Genomic DNA, 20,484 nt, shown 5'->3' on the forward strand with positions numbered 1-20,484 from the left:
GTGGCTGGTCGATCGTAGTTGGTGGGTTGGAGTGTAGAAGGTCAGGCGCTTGTTGAGGTACCTGGGGCCTAGGTCGTGGAGGGCTTTGTGTGCGTGGGTGAGGAGGCGGAACGTGATTCTTTTGCTGACGGGGAGCCAGTGCAGGTCTTTCAGGTGTCCGGAGATGTGGCTGTGGCGGGGGATGTCCAGGATGAGTCGTGCGGAGGCGTTCTGGATGCGTTGGAGTCTTTTCTGCAGTTTGGCTGTGGTTCCGGTGTAGAGGGTGTTTCCGTAATCCAGTCGGCTGGTGACAAGTGCCTGGGTGACAGTCTTCCTGGTTTCGGTGGGGATCCATCGGAAGATCTTTCGGAGCATGCGTAGGGTGTTGAAGCATGAAGACGAGACGGCGTTGACTTGTCTGGTCATCGACAGGGAGGAGTCCAGGATGAAGCCCAGGGTGCGTGCGTGGTCCGTTGGTTTGGGTGCGCTGCCTCTGGCCGGGGGCCACCAGGAGTCGTCCCAGGCAGATGGTGATGATCCAAGGATGAGGACTTCCTTCTTGTCAGAGTTCAGTTTCAAGCGGCTGTTCTTCATCCACTCGACTACTTCTTTCATCCCTTCGTGCAGGTTGGTTCTGGCCGTGGCGGGGTCTTTGGTGAGGGAGAGGATCAGCTGGGTGTCGTCGGCGTAGGAGATGATGTTGAGGCTGTGTTGGGGTGCGATGGCTGCGAGGGGGCTCATGTATACGTTGAAGAGGGTGGGGCTGAGTGATGATCCTTGTGGTACGGCGCAGATGACTGGGGTGGCCTCGGATCTGAACGGGGGGAGGCACACTCTCTGGGTTCTTCCGGCGAGGAACGAGATGATCCACTCCAGTGCCTTCTCTTGGATTCTGACGTTGCTGAGGCGTGGTACTAGGGTGCGGTGGCAGACAGTATCGAACGCTGCAGAGAGGTCCAGGAGGATAAGGGCCGCTGTTTCCCTGTTTTCGAGCAGGGTTCGGATGTCGTCGGTGGCTGCGATGAGGGCGGTCTCAGTGCTGTGATTGGCTCGGAAGCCGGACTGTGAGTGGTCGAGGGATCCGTTCGTCTCGAGGAAGGCGGCCAGCTGTCTGTTGACGGTCTTCTCGATGACTTTGGCAGGAAACGGGGGGAGCGAGATGGGGCGGTAGTTCTTGAGGTCGGAGGGGTCTGCTGATGGTTTCTTCAGGAGGGCGCTGAGTTCGGCATGTTTCCAGCTCTCCGGGAAGGTGGCGGTGTTGAAGGAGCAGTTGATGATGTCCCGGAGTTGGGGCGCGATGTCTGAGTCGGCCTTGTTGAAGACGTGGTGAGGGCATGGGTCGGTAGGCGATCCGGAGTGGATGGTGTTCATCGTGCGGATGGTGCCTTCGGTGTTGATTGGGGTCCAGACGCGGAGGGTGGTGGTGGGGTGCGTCGGTTCCGTGGTGGGGTGCGTGGTCAGTTCGCCAAAGCTGTTGTGTATATCTGCGATCTTGCTGTGGAAGAACGTGGCGAGTGAGTCGCAGAGGTCTTGTGAGGGAGTGATGTCGGTATTTCCGGCGCTGGGGTTGGAGAGCTCTTTGACGTTGCTGAAGAGCTCCTTGCTGTTGTGTGCGTTGTCGTCTAGCCGTTCCTTGAATGCTGTCTTCTTGGTGGTGTGGATCAGCTGGTGGTGTTTGCGGGTGGCGTGCTTGAGGGCGGTCATGTTGTCTGTGGTCGGGTTCTTGCGCCAGGCTTTCTCGAGGGTGCGGCAGTTCTTCTTGGAGTTCTTGAGGTCATCGTTGAACCACTGGGCTTTCTTGCTTCCTGGCCTGTTGGGAGGGGTTTTCAGAGTGCGAGGTCGTCAGCGCAGTTGGTGATCCACTGTGCGAGGTTGTGGGCTGCGTGGTTGGGGTCCGTTGATCTAGCGGGAGGGTTCTGATTCAGTGATGTGGTGAGCAGGTCGGTGGTGATCTTGTTCCAGTTCCTGCGGGGAACCTGTTGCGGGAGGTGGTGAGTTGTGGTCTTTCTGAAGCTGAAGTGGACGCAGCTGTGGTCTGTCCTGTGGAGTGGCTGAAGGACATGTGCTTGCTGGAGGAGAAGATTGGGTCAAGCGTGTGTCCGGCGTAGTGGGTGGGGGTGTTCACCAGTTGCTTGAGTCCGAGGTTGGTGAGGTTGTCCAGTAGGGTGGTGGTGTTGTTGTCGTTGTTGTTCTCCAGGTGGAAGGAGTAGTTTCTTTTCTGTAACTCCAGTTCTGTAGTAGGGGTATCTCTGTTATAGTCATAATCTAGTGAATAGTCCCGCCCATGTGCGTGGACCCCGGAGCAATCAAAAATAATCTCTTAAAGTGTCGAAAAAATGCAGAACTGCACAGACACTTGAGAGAATTTAAAGACATATAATGCAGCCTATAACAGGCACTTTTCCCTACCTGGGGCTGCTATTTTAAAATACTGGTTCGTGGCAACCACATGTATCTTATGCTAGGAACAAGTTGGGTAAAGCCATAAATTGTGTCACCTCCTTGAGACAACCCAACTATGCTGATGTGATTACACCACTAGTAAAGATCTACCAAACCCAATGTATCCCAACTGGTACTTATGGCGCCGAGGTTTGGGGTTAGACAAACTGTATCCATATCCAAACCGATGAAAATAGGTTCTGTCGGAAGGTGCTGGGTGGGGTTATTTGTTCCCCTCACTATGTATGTCACAGTGAATTAAATATCCCATATATAGAAGATTTTGTAAGATCTAGACCAGCACTCTTCTGGCTAAAGATATGGATTAACCCGGCTGCCACTCTGACCCGTGATATAATCTTGGACTGTTTAAAATGCGATAGGGCACACTGTATACCATGGTTAAAAGCTGTAAAAGAATGCCTTGATAGCGTAGGACACGGTTTTTTGTTTACCTCACCCAGTTTAATAAATCGCTCTCACAAGACTATTATTCATAGGGCACTATATCATCTGTATAGAGAAGAGCGGGAAAGGAAGAACCTGTCAAAGTGCACCGTCATAAAATACATGGGCTATTCTGAACCTCACACTAAACATCCAGGTCCCCCACATAGGTACTTATGTTTACACCTTGGCAGATGGAATAGGAGCTTACTGTTTCGCTTTCGAGACGGGAGTATAGTAAATTTACTAAACTTCCCTTTGGGTTACAACAAACACTTAGAAACCCTGTATTGTCCATGTAACCCTAATATGAAACAGAGCCTTAGGCACTTTTTGTTTTTCTGCGGTTTTTATAAAAATCTTTCTGCTCATTATTTAATGCCCTATTGTAGAAAACATAAATTGACTAGCTTTAGAATAGCATTGAGGTCTTTTTTATTACTGGGATCAGACGAAGTAATATTCAGAGTGAGCTGCTTCCTTAAAGCTGCCGTTCGATCACGAGCCACTTTATATATTGATGTATAACATCCGCACATTGCACTCTTTATACACTTTATAATTCCTTTTTTGCACATTTTGCATCTTTGCACATTATTGATGTGGACCCATTAACGATGCTGATATTATTCATCCATTTTTAACTAGGTTTGTTAGAAATCATTTTTAATTGTATATAATGTTGTTTTTAGGAAGGAGGGACACTTTGTGTGTTAATGTGAAATTGATTGATTGGTCTTATGTCTCTTTGCCAGCTGTCACATTATTGTACTGTATTGTTTTGATTGTATTTGTTTGTACTTTTATGGATGTTTTTTATTCCGAATAAAGATCTTTTGACTTGACTTGATAACAGGCTACACTGTCCAGTACTTCAGCTAGAAATTCCACCAAAAATCCACAAAACAGCAAAGCCTGTCCAGATTTCCCTTGCCTAGGCAAAAAACCCCTCTGGATGATAGAGAGGAAGACATGGACAGACAAGCCCCATAGGCTGCCATTATGTGGCTCAGAATAGGATACTGTGCCTTTAAGAGAACTTTCCAGAACTTCACAGTATCCCAGAATGCCCTGCAGGTCCCTCTTACTTTCAGTTCTTTTTGAAGGCGTAACACGCCAGACCTGTAGCATTCCTTACATAAATATCTGTCTCCACCGGGGAGGAGGGCGGGCGCTTATGACTATAACAGAGATACTCCTACTACAGAACTGGAGTTACAGAAAAGAAACTACTCCTTCTGTAGTAGGGGATCTCTGTGTATAGTCCTAATCTAATGAATAGAATGGCAAGCCCATCCCCACACCAAAGCGGCGGTGGAGAAAAGAAACCAACACCACTATTGTGCCAACAAATTCCGCAGCGAAGCCTGTCCAACCTGAGCATCCGCCCTGGCATCAGTGTCCAGACAGTAATGCTTAGCAAAGGTATGAACCGACTTCCAAGTGGCGGCCTTGCAAATTTCTGCAATCGGCACATTACGGAGCAAGGCTGTGGTGGCAGCTTTGCCCCTGGTGGAATGAGCCTTAGGCTTACCTATTAAGGTCTTATTAGCTTTCTGGTAACATAGTTGTATGCAGGACACAATCCACCTAGAGATGGATTGCTTAGAGGTCGCAAGACCCGTCCTGACCGATCCATAATTGATAAACAATTGGTCTGACCTACGAATACCTTATCCAGATAAAATTTCAACACCCTCCTAACATCCAGGGAATGTAAAGACCTTTCCGCTGGAGATGAAGGATTCTGAAAAAAAGTAGGCAAAGTTATAGTTTGGTTGACATGAAAGTCAGAAATAACCTTGGGAAGAAATTTAGGGTGAGTACGCATAACAACCTTAGCAGCATGAAATACAGTATAAGGTTCATTACAACACAACGCTTGAATTTCACTCACCCTGCGGGCCGATGTAATGGCCACGAGGAACGCCGCCTTCCAGGACAGGTGCTGCAACGAAGCCTTATGAATGGGTTCAAAAGGCTCCTTCATCAAACTGGACAGCACCACATTCAATTCCCATGAAGGCGAAGGAAGTCTGATAGGAGGGAACACTTTCTTCAAGCCTTCCAAAAAGTCTTTGATCACAGGGATCTGGAAGAAGGAAGTCTGTGAAGGGCTTTTTCTGTAGGCAGTCAATGCAGCGAGATGAACCTTAATGGAATGAACATTAAGGCCAGACCGCGCCAAATGCAGAAGGTAAGGAAGGATGACATCTTCCTTGCACGTCGTAGGAAGGATGGATGAAAGGCCTTCAGTGCCAAGTGAACAGCTCTGAGTTCCAGGAAATTGATGTGATACGTGGACTCTGTCTGAGACCACGTGCCTTGGATCTGTAAGTCTCCCGAATGCGCTCCCCAGCCCTGGAGAGAAGCATCCGTCACGATAGTCCGAGTAGGAATGTCCTTGTGGAAGGGAACCCCTCTGAGGAGATTCTCCGCTGAACACCACCACTCCAGAGACTGAAGAGCATGCATAGACAGTCGTATCCTGTCGTCCCAAGATCCACTCCTCTGGTCCCATTGGTCCTCCAAGCACTCCTGCAGAGGTCTCATGTGTAGTCGTGCATGAGGAGTGAGGAAGATACAAGAGGCCATCGACCCCAGTAGAGAAAACACCGTCCTCACTGTTGTAGATGGAGCGGTCACACGAGCCTGAGCCTGTTGGATCGATCGCCGTCGCTCCTCCGAAGGAGACACGCTTGCTGACAACGTATTGATGGTGGCTCCCAAGTATTGAATGCATTGGACCGGGATCGGGACAGACTTGGACATGTTGATGTGCAACCCCAACTTGTTCAAGAGAACGCACGTCTTCTGGAAGTCTGTTGAGCTTCCGAGAAGGAGGAGGCCTTGATCAACCAATCGTCCAGGTACGGGTAGACAAACACCTTGTTCTTCCTGAGGTGTGCCGCTACCACTGCCATGCACTTCGAGAATGTCCTGGGCGCAGATTTCAGCCCGAAAGGCAGCACTGTGTATTGGTAATGGTTGGTGCAGACTTGAAATCGCAGAAACTTCCTGTGTTTGTACGCGATGGGCATGTGGAAGTATGCATCCTGTAGGTCTATGGTACAAAGCCAGTCCCCCTGTTGCAACCGAGGATAAATCTGGTGCAACGACAGCATGCGAAACTTTTCTCTGCGAATCCACTTGTTTGCCTGCCGCAAGTCCAGAATGGGCCTGAACTCGTTCTTGTCCTTCTTGCGAACCAGAAAGAACCGGGAGTACAGACCTCTTCCTCTTTGAGACAGAGGTACGTCTTCTATCTCCCTTTTCCTTAACAGGATATAGGCCTCCGCCTGGAGCTCGCGCAGTTGATACTGCGAGCTGACCGGAGGGATCGCTGGAGGAGGGCTGAGGAATCGAAGACTGTATCCATTGCAAACAATATTCAGCACCCACTTGTCCTGAGTAATTTTTCTCCACTCTGCCAGAAAAAATTGAACGCTTCCCCCCACCGGAGCGGGTAACGGATGACGGGGAAGTAACCTCTCAGGGTCGAGACCCGGCCGGGCCCTTGTTCGCGGTAGAGGACTGTTGTCCCCCTCTACCCTTCTGACGTTTCTGGAAGGGTCTCCGGAACTGCTGCTGTTGTTGCTGCTGCTGTCCCGAAGACTGCCCTCGTCCTCTTCCCTGTGCGCCGTAGGGCCTCTGGAAAGGCCTGAAGGATTTCTTCTCTTTGGGCTTCTCCAAGCCCACAGCCGTTAGAGTCTCTGCCTCCGCCTTCATGCGGGCCATCTCATCGTCTGCGTGTTTACCGAAAAGGGTCTCTCCGGAAAAGGGCAGATTGGCCACCCGCTGCTGGGCCTCCGGCTTGAGTGACGTGAGCCGAAGCCAGGCGTGCCGCCGCTGGTTGATTCCATGGCAGTAACCATGTGCGGCCAACAGGGAGGTGTCCGCCGCTGCACTGATCACCTGGTTTGAAACCAGCATCCCTTCCTTGAGGATCTCCTGGAAGTCCACCCTCTTGTCTCTCGGAAGCAGTTCCACGAACTGTTGAAGGGAGTCCCACAGCGCCCGGTCGTAACGGCCTAGCAAAGCTGTATGGCTGGCAGCTTTCATGGCTGCAGAAGCGGTCCCACACGCTTTCCTTCCTGCTGAGTCGATCCACCGACTCTCCTTATCTGGTGGCACAGTGGATGACGGGGAGGTAGAGTGTAGTTTTCTGGCCGCCGTCACAATCACCGAATCCGGTACCGGATCCATTCTCAGGAATGCAGGGTCCGAATCCGGGGCCCTGTACTTCTTCAGAAGCCTGGACGGAGCGGCCTTCACCACCGCTGGCGTGAGGAACAGCTCTTCCACAAGTTCCTTCAGTCCAGGCACCAGAGGCAGAAGAGGGCGAGACAAGTGCTTCTTGTGAAGCGTCGCGAATATCACGGACGTCGTAGGTGTTGGAGCCGTCACCGTGATACCTAACTTCGCAGCCCCCCTCAGGAGAACCTCCTGGAACGTGGCAATGTCGTACACTGGAGAGATCCTGGTCTCTGGAGAGTCCGATAAGGTCGGCGAGTAGGAAGTATGGGTCCTGTAGGAGTCCGTGCGTGACCTGGACACCCTCCTCCTATGGCGACGCCTTGATCTGGTGGAGGATCTATGGCGACTCCTTGATCTCCCTCTCCGTCCGTAGAGTGAATGGGACCTCCTCGGCCGAGGACGGTCAACCGGGTCCACAGGAACAGGTGATTTAGGCTTTGACGGAGCCTTAGGTCTAGGCGTACCCTTCGGAGGCGTCGGAAACTTAGGCAAAGAGTTCGACCTCGGAGGAACCGGAGGTGGCACCTCAGGTAACCCAGATCCAGGTTGAGGTGGAGGCAACGGAGGCGGCGTAGGTGTCCTCGGACGGGGACCCCTCGGTATTGGAGGAGGGGGAGTCATCTTCCCCGACGGGGTATATACCTCGGAATACACCGAGCGCGGTGAACTCCCTTCCTTTCCAGCCTGTGACTTAGGCGAACCTCCCACGGCGTCAGGTCTGTCTCCACCTCTTTTCGGCGTCGAAGAACGGCGACCATATGGAGAGCGTCGGCCCCTGGACGCCGAGGGTCTCTTCCTCGGCGTCGAACGCCTTCGGCGCCTCGACGGCGACCTTCCATGCCTCGACGTGGAACCTCGGTGCCTCAACGGCGACCTCATGCACCTCAACAGTGACCTCATGCGCCTCAACGGTGACCTCAGGTGCCTCGGCGGCGACTTCCTGTGCCTCGACGGCGACCTGGCCTTCGACGGCGAGGATCTCACCGACAACGTCCGCCTCCTCATGGCCGACGGCGAACGGCGGTATCGCCTCGACGCCGGGCTCGTCGACGCCGATCGCTCGACGTCGACGCCGAAAATGACGACGATGACACAGACACCGGAGACTTCGAAGGTCTGGTAACATCCCTCGACGCCGATCCTCGACGTCGTTTCGTCTCCGACGATGGGGAACAGATCGCAGTCATTCCTCTCGACGCCGTAGTGGGCGCAACGGACCCCGGCGGAGAATGGTGACGTTTGCTGGTCTTCCTGCCCCTGGGGAGCCCCCCAGGGGCCTCAGCATGGGCAGAAGAAGCCCCTCCAGACCCACCTTGAGCCTTCAGTCTCCTTTTCTCGAGACCCTGAAGTCTGATCTTCTTCCTTTCCCTCAGGGTTCTTCCAGAGAAGCCTTGGCAGATATCACACTCCTCTGGAACATGAGAAGCTGGAAGGCAGAGGATACACACCTCATGGTGGTCCGATCTGGCCTTTTTCCTGGAGCACTCCGGGCATTTGTCAAATAAGGCAGGCATCTTCGACAAAAACAGAGTGAGAAAACCAAGAAGAAAGGCCCCACAGCACAATAAAGTACTTTAACTTCGAAAATCAGTGAAAAAACCAAATAAGTCCCAAAAAGGGAGAGCTCAATGCTCCAGGGTCCTGCTAGCAGGAGCCGGAAAAAAGAACTGAAAGTAAGAGGGACCTGCAGGGCATTCTGGGATACTGTGAAGTTCTGGAACGTTCTCTTAAAGGCACAGTATCCTATTCTGAGCCACATAATGGCAGCCTATGGGGCTTGTCTGTCCATGTCTTCCTCTCTATCATCCAGAGGTTTTTTTTGCCTAGGCAAGGGAAATCTGGACAGGCTTTGCTGTTTTGTGGATTTTTGGTGGAATTTCTAGCTGAAGTACTGGACAGTGTAGCCTGTTATAGGCTGCATTATATGTCTTTAAATTCTCTCTTAAGTGTCTGTGCAGTTCTGCATTTTTTCGACACTTTAAGAGATTATTTTTGATTGCTCCGGGGTCCACGCACATGGGCGGGACTATTCACTAGATTATGACTATACACAGAGATCCCCTACTACAGAAGTTGAGGTCGTCTAGGAGGATGTAGTCAGCGGAGGGGCGGGCGTGTGGGCTGATGAAGTCTGCGATGTCTTCGCGGAATAGTGTGCGGGTCCTGGGGGTCTGTAGAGGAGGGTGCCTCTGAGTGTGGTCTTGGGGTCGGTGTGTATCTGGAAGTGGAGATGTTCGGCAGCTGTGAGGGTGTCTTCGGAGTTGGTCGTGATGCGGATGGTGTTCTTGTGGACGATGGCGATGCCTCCTCCAGTCTGGTTGACGCGGTCCCTCCGGGTGATCTTGTATCCGTCCGGGATGGCTAAGGCGATGTCGGGTGCTGAGGAGGCGTTCATCCAGGTCTCCTGAGAGGAAGGCGACGTCCGGAGATGTGGTGTCGAGCAGGTTCCATAGTTCCACGGCGTGCCTGTGGACGGAGCAGGTGGTGAGCAGGATGCACTTCAGGTGATTGCTGTTGGTGCTTGGCTTGGCGGGTGCAGGTGGGTTGCAGGTCCGGATCCAGGCGAACTTGCAGGATTGGCAGGTGAAGGGTCTGTGGGTGCGTCCTGGGGTGGCTTGGTGGCCGCTGGGAAGGCGTCCGTAGTTGAGTGCGCTGAGGGTGGCGGCACCGTACGTCCGGCGGGTGGGATGGCATCTGCGAGGGCCAGGGGGTCTGGCACTAGGCGCGGTGCAGACGGGTTTGCCTTTGGCGCACCATTGGCGCGCCCGCTGCGCGTAGACTCTGCCATAAATGGAGAGTGGGGGGGGGGGGGGGGCAGGGCGAGGGAGGAGCAGTTGGGAGGTGGGAGCGGGGTGGCGAATGGGAGAGGGTAGAGGGAAGCCGAAGGAGAGGGGGCGGGGCTACGGGGAGCAGCGGCAGGGAGCGGGGTGGACCAGCGGGGCGAGGGGCCTGGAGAGTCCGCTGGCACAGGACAGAATCAGGGGCAGTGCACAAAAGCGAGGGGAAAACAATCAGGGGCAAGAGCAGCAGGGCAGGAGTACAGCAGGAGCAGAAGGCACGCTTCGAGGACACAACAGCAGACCAGAGCAGAGCGGAAGTACAAGTGAAAACACAATCAGGGGCACAAGAGCGAAACGCAATCAGGGCAGAAGAACAGTGGGAGCAAAAAGGCGGCAAATGCGAGCAGGCGGCAAGGGGACCGGGTGACCTACAGGAGGAGACACGAGCTAAACTTATCCCCATTATATGAGGAAAAAGATCTATGCAAGTGGTGGGGGTGATACTTCCCTTTAAATTCCAGCGATCAAAACAAGTTAACAGATTTCTTGTAGATGATTTAAGGGAGAGTAGACTTCTCCCCAGAGAATATTTTGAAACTTTTGGGATAAAATGTGCTAATACGCCACAGATCCTTATGGGCATTCATGAAATATTCCAGTATTTTCATGATGCGCCAGGGAAGCCTGGCCTTTCCTAGGAGTAGATCTCATTTTTTTAAATGTCTGAAGTCAGAAATTATTTTCACTATACAAAGGTCATCATTTTTTCATGGGTGTGCCCCTTATGCCAAGGAGTACATTCAATATGACAGTGCCAGAAATTGACCATGGATACTTCAGCCACATCCATGGGTACCTCAAAAACTTCCCTCCAGTATACATGGGTCAGCATTTTGACACTGACAAGCCCTATAAAATGAGTACAGGAAATATTACAACAAGAGTTACCTCAAATATCATTTCCAACATTTTCCTATTGATCCACCCAACATGCTAAGAATTCCTTGCATCATGTGAAGGCCTTCGGCCAGGTGTGGTGGCGTGTGTTCTGTGTCCCTGCTGCTGGATATGACTGGACTATCAGGGTTTTCAGTTAGACAGTTCGAGTCCCCACAGCCAATTATGGTGTCTTAATAGAAGCATGACAGGTCGTGCAGTTTGCGATAGAATATGGATGGGAGGTGTAACCTATTAGTGCCCTTGTCCATAAGGCAAAAATAACCTCCATATGCCTGACCAGCAGCACACCTGCACACACACATTCTCACTATATCTTTTGCAAACTTTTGTACATTTATATTTGCTCACACTCACACATACTGCCACTCAAACTTCCATTAGTCAATCTGCTATTATTGTGGGAGAAACGCTTGCCCTTCTGCTTCTGCTATATCTGCCTTGCCTTTTAGTTAATCTTAATAAAAAATATTCTCTACATGATATTTAAAAATAATATATTGCAGTGTTAATGAGTTACAATTATGATGTGAATGCAAAGTACATTTCATTAAAATAGCTGTACAGAGCTTATATTTGGTTTCACATGTGGATCAAGCAGTTACAGTACTGGAAATGAACTAATCCACATTCTAACACGTAATATCGGAGCATCCAACTGATCTTATGAAATACTTGACTTATTCGGCAACCAAGGATTTTATCCATTAACACTTTGCATTTTTGAGTTTTTGAGACCCAACTTACAATGTAAAAAAAAAAGTGAGGTTCTGTGAAATTTTGTCTTGTCTCGTGAGGTCATGGTTCCGTCACGATTTTGGTGATGTTGTACCGTGTTTAGTGAGTGCGGCTAATATGGAGTGAATTCGTCATGTTAACTAGCGAGTTCATTACATATTCAGAGACTCTGTTTCGAATATGGGTTCCATTTTGTTTGTGCCTCCATTTTGTGTTGCCATCACGTGGGCCCGTGGAGGTAACCGAACGAACGAAGTTGCATGGGCTTCGCTTTTCATACACTTATTAACTAGGCCTTCTCTTGACTTTAAGGTGCATTGTAAGAAACTGACCCCTTCATTTGAAACTGATCTAGCTAAGCCAATTTCCTTGGTTGATTGTTGTCTGAGATTGCCAACCAAGGTTCAGGACATCGTTAACTTTTAGGTTCTTTACACATGCTTATCTTGCTCGCTATCTGTCACTGTTTCCTTTCCTATGCTCTTTCATTACATGCATTGTGCTTTCAATTATGGGTTTGTCCGGCTTGTGGAGATTGGATTTGGGACATTCCTAATAATTAACTTGTGGGTTGGGGCAATGTAAACTGAAGGGTTTTTGCAATGTAAACTGAAGGGTTTTTGCTATGTGATACTTTGTTTGAGAATGTACCTTATTGGCTAGAATTTTGCGCAGTGGGTGTGTGTTTGTAATGTGAATTTTGGCATCAAAAGGGATGTCTTGCCTTACAAAATTAAACAGTTTCTTGAGTTGTACACCGTGTTGTATTGCTGAGATGAACGTTACTAGCAGCAGCTAATAAATTTGGTCTCTGATGTCACCCAGAAGTATTCCGTGTCTCTATATACCAAGACAGGTGAATCCGAAGACTTTGGGCGTGCCCCTGGCGCCACTGGGTTTAGAAACCCGGTTCTTCAAAAGTCCCAGAATGACGCATTGTGGTGAATAGAAAGCCAGAAATGGCTGAAGGTATCACACGATCCTCAATCCATCAACATAACCCAACGCCTAAGCCCTAGTCTCCCTCCTTGCCCCATCCCTCATTCTCAGTCCACTCTTCCCTCTTGCACCAGCCTTGTTCTTGAAGATGGAATTAAGTAGGCATCTAGAACTGTGGAAAGAGCAGCTATTCTGTGGGTGCTTTTGTAGGAATATGTGTATATTCATGAGAGTTGTGTAATTTTTATATCTGCAGAGTAAGAGGTGTGCTCACGTAAGTGCTGGGTGATGGTGAATAGTGTGAGTGACCGCAGCATGAGCAGTGAGAGTGTAAGTTGAAAAATGTGCCAAAGCGAGTGTCGGGTGAGCTGCACGAATGCAATGTGAGAGGAGCGCTCATGTGAATATCGGGTGAGAGGAGTGCATGCAGAGCGAGAGGAGTGAGTGCAGGGTGGTGTGAGCTGTGTAAATGCAGGATAAGTGGTGTGCTTGTGTGTGGTGCAGGGAGAGAGGCGAAAGTGAAGGGTAATCTGAGAGAGTGACTGGTGAGAAGAGTTAGTGCAGAGTGAGTGGTGTGGTGCTATGAGTTCCAGCAGACTATTGTCCCTGTGTGCAGGCAGAATGAACAGAGTGCCAGTATATATGAAGGCTGAGAGGTTTGTATGTTTGAGTGCAAGGTGAGAGGAGGAAGTGCAGGGTAAGTGGTGTGACTCTAAGGTGAGTGCGGTCCTTGTTAGCATGGTATGAGTGCTGTGCCCATGTGAGTGAAGGCTAAGTTTCAGCTGTGTGACAGACAGGAGTGCTTATGTGAGTGCACAGTGAACAATGTGACAGTGTGAGAGTAGGGTGAGAAGAGTGACCACCGGGTGAGTGATGTGAAATGAGCATAATTAAAACAGCAAATATAAATAGCACTTTTAAATGTGCTCTAGGGCTGCATTAAAGATCCATGACTAATAATTAAAGGAGACTAAGACAGAAAGGTCATGTTACAAATGAATATATACAATTTTATTTACAGCCCTATTTGGTGTCAAGGCAAGGTCTTTGCAGACTCTTTAAACAACAAATGGCTGGAAAGGTGGCATCCCTACTCCGGATATGCCTTTTCATGAAATGCATTCTCCCACCGAGGCAGTAAAAATAAAATACAAATGTAAGGAATAGACCAAGTGCGGACCCAGGGGGTACTGGAATCAGTGAAAAAACACAATGCCTTCTTAACCAGATCATAAAGGCAAGTAAATGGTCCTTTAAAGACCTGTGAAAAACTTGGATGTGGCAGAAATAAGACTCCACACACTGTCCAGCCAGGCTCACAGAAACCCAAGCTGCAACAGCTTGGGTGGAGACACTCTCTACGCTCTACGGCCATTACACGCCAGCCCTCAGCGTCCTCTAAGTGCTGGGAAAGCTTTATCAAAATTGGAACAATGTACCACAAATGGTGGCACTGCCTATGATCAACATGAGTTCTCTTGGCTTGAAGAAATATCTGTGTTTCAGTACTGTATGAACCAACTATGTCTTTTGGACGATGGAGCCCTGACAAACTTTGCTCCATTCAGACCGTTGCTGGGACACTGATAACACACCTAAGAAAACCATAAAGAGACTGCTCACTCATGGAAATGTTCAGTGCCACCATCAGGTCAACAGTGGTGGAGGTATAAATTATTTACATTAAGAAGAACACTTCAGGGTCCATTTGAAATCAATCCATTAGATGTCACTCGGCGCCATTGAAATGACTTGACGCTTCACATGCAAGTTGCTTTAGATTTTCTCAATAAATTCCTTTTCTGTTGTACAGCTCTAATTACTATTGATTTTAATTCATGAAGAGTACTTACTGGGAAACTTTTCCTTCAAAAGAACATTCAAGTTATGTTTGGCTATCTGGACTCTGGTGCAGCAACAAACATAGCATATTATCAGTTCCAAGTGATCTTTCCCGGCTCTTACAAAGAGCCTGTCTGGAAACATCTGGTCACTTGCAGAGGGCCCATTAAACAACATGGTTTCTTTTCTGTTGCGACATGTGATGGTCCAGCACCGCAAGGTACTGAGGAAACCCCAAAAAGGGTCCTAACAGCAAGGAAGTTTAGTTCTTAAAACCCCTGCTGAAAATCAACTCCAAAGGGTACACTTATTGATTATGCATTTGGGACGCGGACTCCATAAGCAATGTCTCATGGTTGACATGTAGAAGAACGAGCATCCTGCAATACCAGCATTTTTAAATCCAGATATATACAGTATGAAGCAGACCAGAAAGCTGGCAGACAAGAGGAAGTCAATCTGTAACTTAAATAACAAGCATTTGCAATGCAATAGGTCTCGCATTTACGAGAGTTGGAGCTATTTGCATTCTAAATGACAATGCCTTATATTAATTTGTTTTGAAAACCTGCAAGTGGTGTATAGACACGCACTCAGAATCCGACATTCGCCTCCACGTGGTAAATCATAACCTAAACTATAGCCCCACCTCTGGCTTTCTAAAACCAAGAATTAAGTCACATCAGGGGTATGTTTTTGTGAAGGGTTAAACACTTAAATAAGGTCAATACAAAGCTATAAACACACTAAAAATGTCTATTTGCACAAGCACATTAAAATCAGTATTCAGTGTTAACCAGTTCGTCCACATTTCCTTGCCAAAGCGAGACATCATCCGATTCAAAACATTGGAGTTCTAGACCGGTCTGTGAATGTTGTTTCAAAAAGATGGTGCTGGTGTAAAGTGACTATTGGCGTCATATTACATCTCACACCAAGACAGACAGCATCAGCAACGTTTTAGAATGCATGTTGCTGGCGAATGTTAGAGGTGCAAGACTGGGTAAAGGAAACTGTTTTTCCCATCACTGGGAGACCCTTTAAGGTTTTTTTTGGACAGAACAGCAGCGGATCAAAACAACGGAAAAAACATGATTGGGGGCAATAAGCAAAAGCACTAGATTTCGATACATGAAAAAACATGACATTTGCACGATGTTTTTTTGAAAATGGCTTTAGCAACAACTAGGACCAAAAAACACCACAATTCTGAGACCTATTCTGCCCACATTGGCGCCCCAGTCCTGTCTACTTAATTTTCATATAAGCTTCTTTGCCAATCTCCCTGGCCAGTCTCTAAATCTGGCTTCTCTGGCCTTCGTGTATCCCCTACCTTCTCTTTTCTTCAAGAATGACCCCTCTCCTCCAATACATTCACCTTAAGAGTCGCCATGAGCCCAATTACAGTTGAAAAACGCTGTGTGCACTGTGCGATTCAACCCACACACCAGTCCTCCCGTAACCACACAGTTTGCCCCCTAACCTCTCTCTCCATTGGCTAACTCTGCCCACATCCCAATCTTTGGACTGCCCCTTCATGTATATCCTGAACACACATGGCTAGTCCACTCTCCCACCTACACCATACCCCTCTAAGCTCCATAACTTGCTGTTGGCGCAGGTCACGCTCCGCAGGGTTCCGTAGAAGATGGGCAGCGGCGCCATGATCATCAGGCTCCCTTAGGCCAGTGCCGTCACCTCGGGGGAGCCCGGCAGCAGGGCAGATGAGTTAGAAGCTGTAGGTCAGAGTTGTTGATCAGCGATGGGGGAGGCTCTGCCATGGCTGAAGGTTCGTGGGGCTGCGGGGTCCAGAGAGGGAGGTGGGACAGGAAGGTGCAGCGCCGAGGCTGCGTGGAGCTCTTTAAGAGGGTCAAAGACAGGGAAGAGACCTCTCTCTCAAGCTCCGCTGCTTTTTGGTACCGGTAAGGCCACGTTCCCTAAGCAACTAGGAAGTGACGTCCCTCCCGGATGAAGGACCGCACATGCTCCACTTTGTCCTTAGCAACGGGTGGCAACGAAGGGCGGGCCCGGGAACTAAGGAAGTGCATGTAGACACAAACAGAAGGCATGCTGCAAACCAGCCTTACCTTACTGCACTTTCGAAAGAAATCCGGTAAGCGTGCCTTAACCCAAAGCCAGACTGTTCAGTAAAACCTTCATTTTATAAAGCACAAGAAGTTTCGAAATTGAGACTGGCATTAACAGGTTGAACTGCATTCTCGCTCGCACCAGGTTGAATGTCACGTCTGTTCTTGGGGGCGGGGTTGTAGCAGGGAACAAAACACGCGCGTCAGTCGCTTGTTTATATATGTATCACATGCAATGCAAAAATAAAGACACGCGTCTGGAAGAGACACGTGCGCGAGCTAAAGCTCCACCGGGTGGGCGGAGCCTAAGGGAGACAGTGCAGACACAAACCCAGCTTCCAAAGAAGCCAGACAGAAACCAACGATTAAAGATCTCGCCAAGGCGAGCAGCGCATGCGCTGCAATGCAGGCGAGACCTAAAAATACCACTGCTTGGAGCCTGGGAGCAGTGCGACATGCCGGCCATTGTGTCAGCACTAAAAAGAAAGTGGCATGACAGGTCTGGGAGCGGAGCATGATCACAGAGTCACACATCAGCTCAGGCTTCCTAGATGCAATGGTAAAATACTATACTCCTTCCTCACAAAAGGGTCAATTGCAGCATAAGTAGAAGTGGAGCAGAGGGCAGGGACAAGAGCACTATTTTTCAATTCCTTTAGTACCAGTTTCATCTTCTCCGCAAGGTTCCATACAACAGTATTGTGCTTCAGTTGTGCAGCGCATGTATGTTTCAGTGTCTTGCTTATTACGAAAGGTCTGAACTTGGTCCTCTTAGAATACCACTCATGAAACATCTTAGCCTTTAGTAGTACCATTTATAACATACTCTTTTCAGTGCTCACTCACTCTAGCCACAGACTAGAGAGTCATATTCAGAAATGCCACCTTGAAATTATCCAATAAAAAGGTATACTTGAATTGGGGAAAATTTGTATTTGGACAAAATTTGGATTACTTAGAAACGTATTATGGCGTTATTGCAATGGCTGTAGAAAATAATAGCTGCTGAATTAGTGCGCAAATTCACAGAATTAACGCTATTATAGTTATTAACCTGCATTTTGATGACTTTTCTTTTTTTTGTTACCTCAATATTCCTGTCTATACATGTTCTTTGGTGTTAAATATTTCCCTTTGGTGTGATAACCAGTTTGTTTATTACTAAAGCAATAGTGTGAACAGTAATATTCTGGAGAATGGTCAAATTAACTAATGCTTAATATTTAATTTTCTATGATCTTCATATAACTATCAAAACATTCACATTTCAAGGGTGGTTTTTCACTTATAGCAACATTATTTCCATGTTACACTCTGTGTTATACTCTTAGATCCAACAATTACCTGTTGCTCCAGAAAGGAGATTCTCTTATTTTCTTCTTGTTGTTTCGATAAACATTTTCGAAGAACTTCAGCCTGAAATGGTTAAGAAATAAATGAACATTGTCATAGAGGAACTGGCCCTCATGAAACAAAACAAATGAACAAGTTACTTACAGTCAAGTAATGCTCTTTACAGTGAAAACTCTAGCCGCAGATTTTTTACCTTCGAATACAACGAGGTGCCAGACTGGATCTGGAAACTTTTTTTAATGATATATCAGAGCAGCTTTGATAATAGAATACTGTCCTAATATCTATACTTGGGATCTGTTTGATATAGATCCTGACGAAAGCCTTAAGATCCCTGTGGGCCTAATTGGCTGAACCATGTGGACCATTGACCTTGTTAGATGTAAGGAATCGTTGACTGATTCCTATGTGTACATGCTTTTTTGTTTTAAACCTTATCCCAACTCCAGTGAATAATAAAACCAACTAGGTGCTGGAGAAAGCGTCAGTTATTGTTACCTCAGACCCCCTCTCCAACTTGAGAATATCAAGGTACGCTCCATGCCCAGGAAGGTATAGCCCATTACGCAACTCTGGGTGCCTGGAACGACCCAATGATGGAGCATGCCACTGATGAACGTTGGTAGTGCCTACTAGCGGACGCTAGCGGATGGGGGTCTTTTAATGAAATTCTTTTGAGACCTTTACTAGAGAAATTTCCTCAGGTTCCACTCTTGCTTTGATGAGTTCCTTGTTCGGAGTCAGAGCCAAAAAAATAATGGAGCCTCTGCTGGCAGAAGCATTGCTTCAGAGTCATGCTGAATGACAACCGGCTGAGCTTTAATAATTTCATAGCACAACATCAGTTGAGATCAGATCCAAATCAGCTCAGGAGTCAGACATCTGAAGCAGCACCAGATCCTCTGCCTGTATGGAGGTCGACAAGGAATGGCCCAGCACAGGTCCTGGTGCCAATGTAGATGTATGTTTAAGAGTCGCAACATGTAATAAGGGCACAGACCAACCAGTAGAGGCCCCTGATGTTTCAGGCCTAAAGGTGTGCCAAAGGTACCTAGAAGTGTGTCAAAAAATTGCAGCGAAACCTCTTTGAAGGCATTGTTCTGCAACAGCATTGCGAATGGTCCGAGCAACTCCAGGATCAGTTGCTGAATCAGCTTCGGGACCCAGAGGGAGATTGAGCGACCTTGTGACGCCCTCACGCTTCCTCCTTGAACATGAAGTGGATGGAAGGGGTCAAATCCTTTGCTTTTTGTGTTTGCATTTGGACTTCAATTTGGACTTATGTGAGGACTTCAACCCAAAATAAACATTTCGCAGAAGGGCTCCGGGAGTAGGTCTGAGCCTGCCCCCATGACATGGAGTGGGACTTATGCACGAGCCGCAACTTAAATACAACTTCTCTTCTCATAACCGGAATGCCTTTGGGTGCAGGACGGCACACTTATCGCACTACATCACGTCTTGTCCCAAGACCAAACACCAGATACACACAGGACAATGTTCCATAGCAGACTACATTTAAATTTAGAAGTTGTCAATAGGCCAACAAATTTGAGAGCGAAGCTATGGATCCTCATTAGAAGTCGCAGAACTAAAGGAACTGATCTTACCAGGCAGGGGGCCACTCATATACAGCTCCATTCTGTTACATTTGCGTTGGTGCGATTACCAGCACTGAGCCACATAGCACCAGCTAGCGATCTACAGGAACCATTGCTAGAAAGATTATTCTAAGGTGAGGAATCTACGATTACAAGTATCCGTCAGAAGAACAAGTTATCTAGTTGAAGATTCCTCACCTTTGAAGCATTCCACATGTGCACTGAAATGTACTGCGACTCCATGTCAATATCATCCATGACGGATGGAACATGCTTAGGCCTATATAGGCACCACCTATGCGTGCAGACATCAGTTACTTTCTGGACCCTTCTGTTCCCACAGACATGGAGCCAAAGACAAAACTGGTTACGGCCAGTATGTAAGGTTCCTAGATTGGGATCTTTTATGGAAGGAAAGTCCAGTTTACAGAACTGGGAGGGTCGGTGAGGAATCTTCGGTTAGATAGTCGCTCTACAGGAAAGAGGGATAACGAAGGTAAGTAACTTGTTCTTCTGATAGAAACTTCTAATTGCAGATTCCTTTCGTTAAAACAAATACCAGAGCAGTACCTTCCAGGAGGTGGGTATGTAAACTGGCTCAAACCAAAAAGTGCTGCATGACTGAATGGACAAAGTGGCCCTCTCATCGGACCTAGGTCTCCAGACAGTAGTGCTTCATGAATGTATGGAGTGATGTACACATAGGCGCCTGACAAATATTCAGAACAGGTAGTCCACTTGCCAATGCAGTAGTAACAGCCTTTGCCCCGGTTGAATGAGCCTGCAAACTTTCAGGAGGCTGCGCCTTCACTAAGCATAGCCAATCTTGATGCAGAATACGATCCAGAGAGAGATGGTTCTTTTCCGCTCCGCTTTTCCTCTCTTTGCTCCTGTGAACCCAACCAAGAGTTGATTGTCTACTTGGTGTGCTCTAAGATGATTGATGTAGAAACAGAGAGCCCTTTTTGGATCTAGCCGATGTACTCTCTTCTCCGCCTTAGAGGAGTGAGGTGGAGCAAAGAACGTCAGAAAGGTGATAGTTTGCCTGATGTGAAAGGGAGT

General features: G+C 48.3%; 1 protein-coding gene across 2 annotated transcripts in view; it reads right to left on the bottom strand.

Moving 5' to 3' along the window:
* CEP55 (centrosomal protein 55) overlaps positions 1-20,484 on the bottom strand; it is a 236,993-nt gene that overhangs the window by 56,582 nt on the left and 159,927 nt on the right. For both annotated transcript variants that reach the window (XM_086922486.1, XM_086922485.1), the window contains exon 7: positions 17,813-17,884. In XM_086922486.1, the coding sequence (XP_086778612.1) occupies positions 17,813-17,884 (72 nt within the window). The remainder of the gene's footprint in view (positions 1-17,812; positions 17,885-20,484) is intronic.

The sequence above is a fragment of the Lissotriton vulgaris genome, chromosome 5, assembly GCF_964263255.1.
Source record: "Lissotriton vulgaris chromosome 5, aLisVul1.2, whole genome shotgun sequence".
Lineage (NCBI taxonomy): Eukaryota > Metazoa > Chordata > Amphibia > Caudata > Salamandridae > Lissotriton > Lissotriton vulgaris.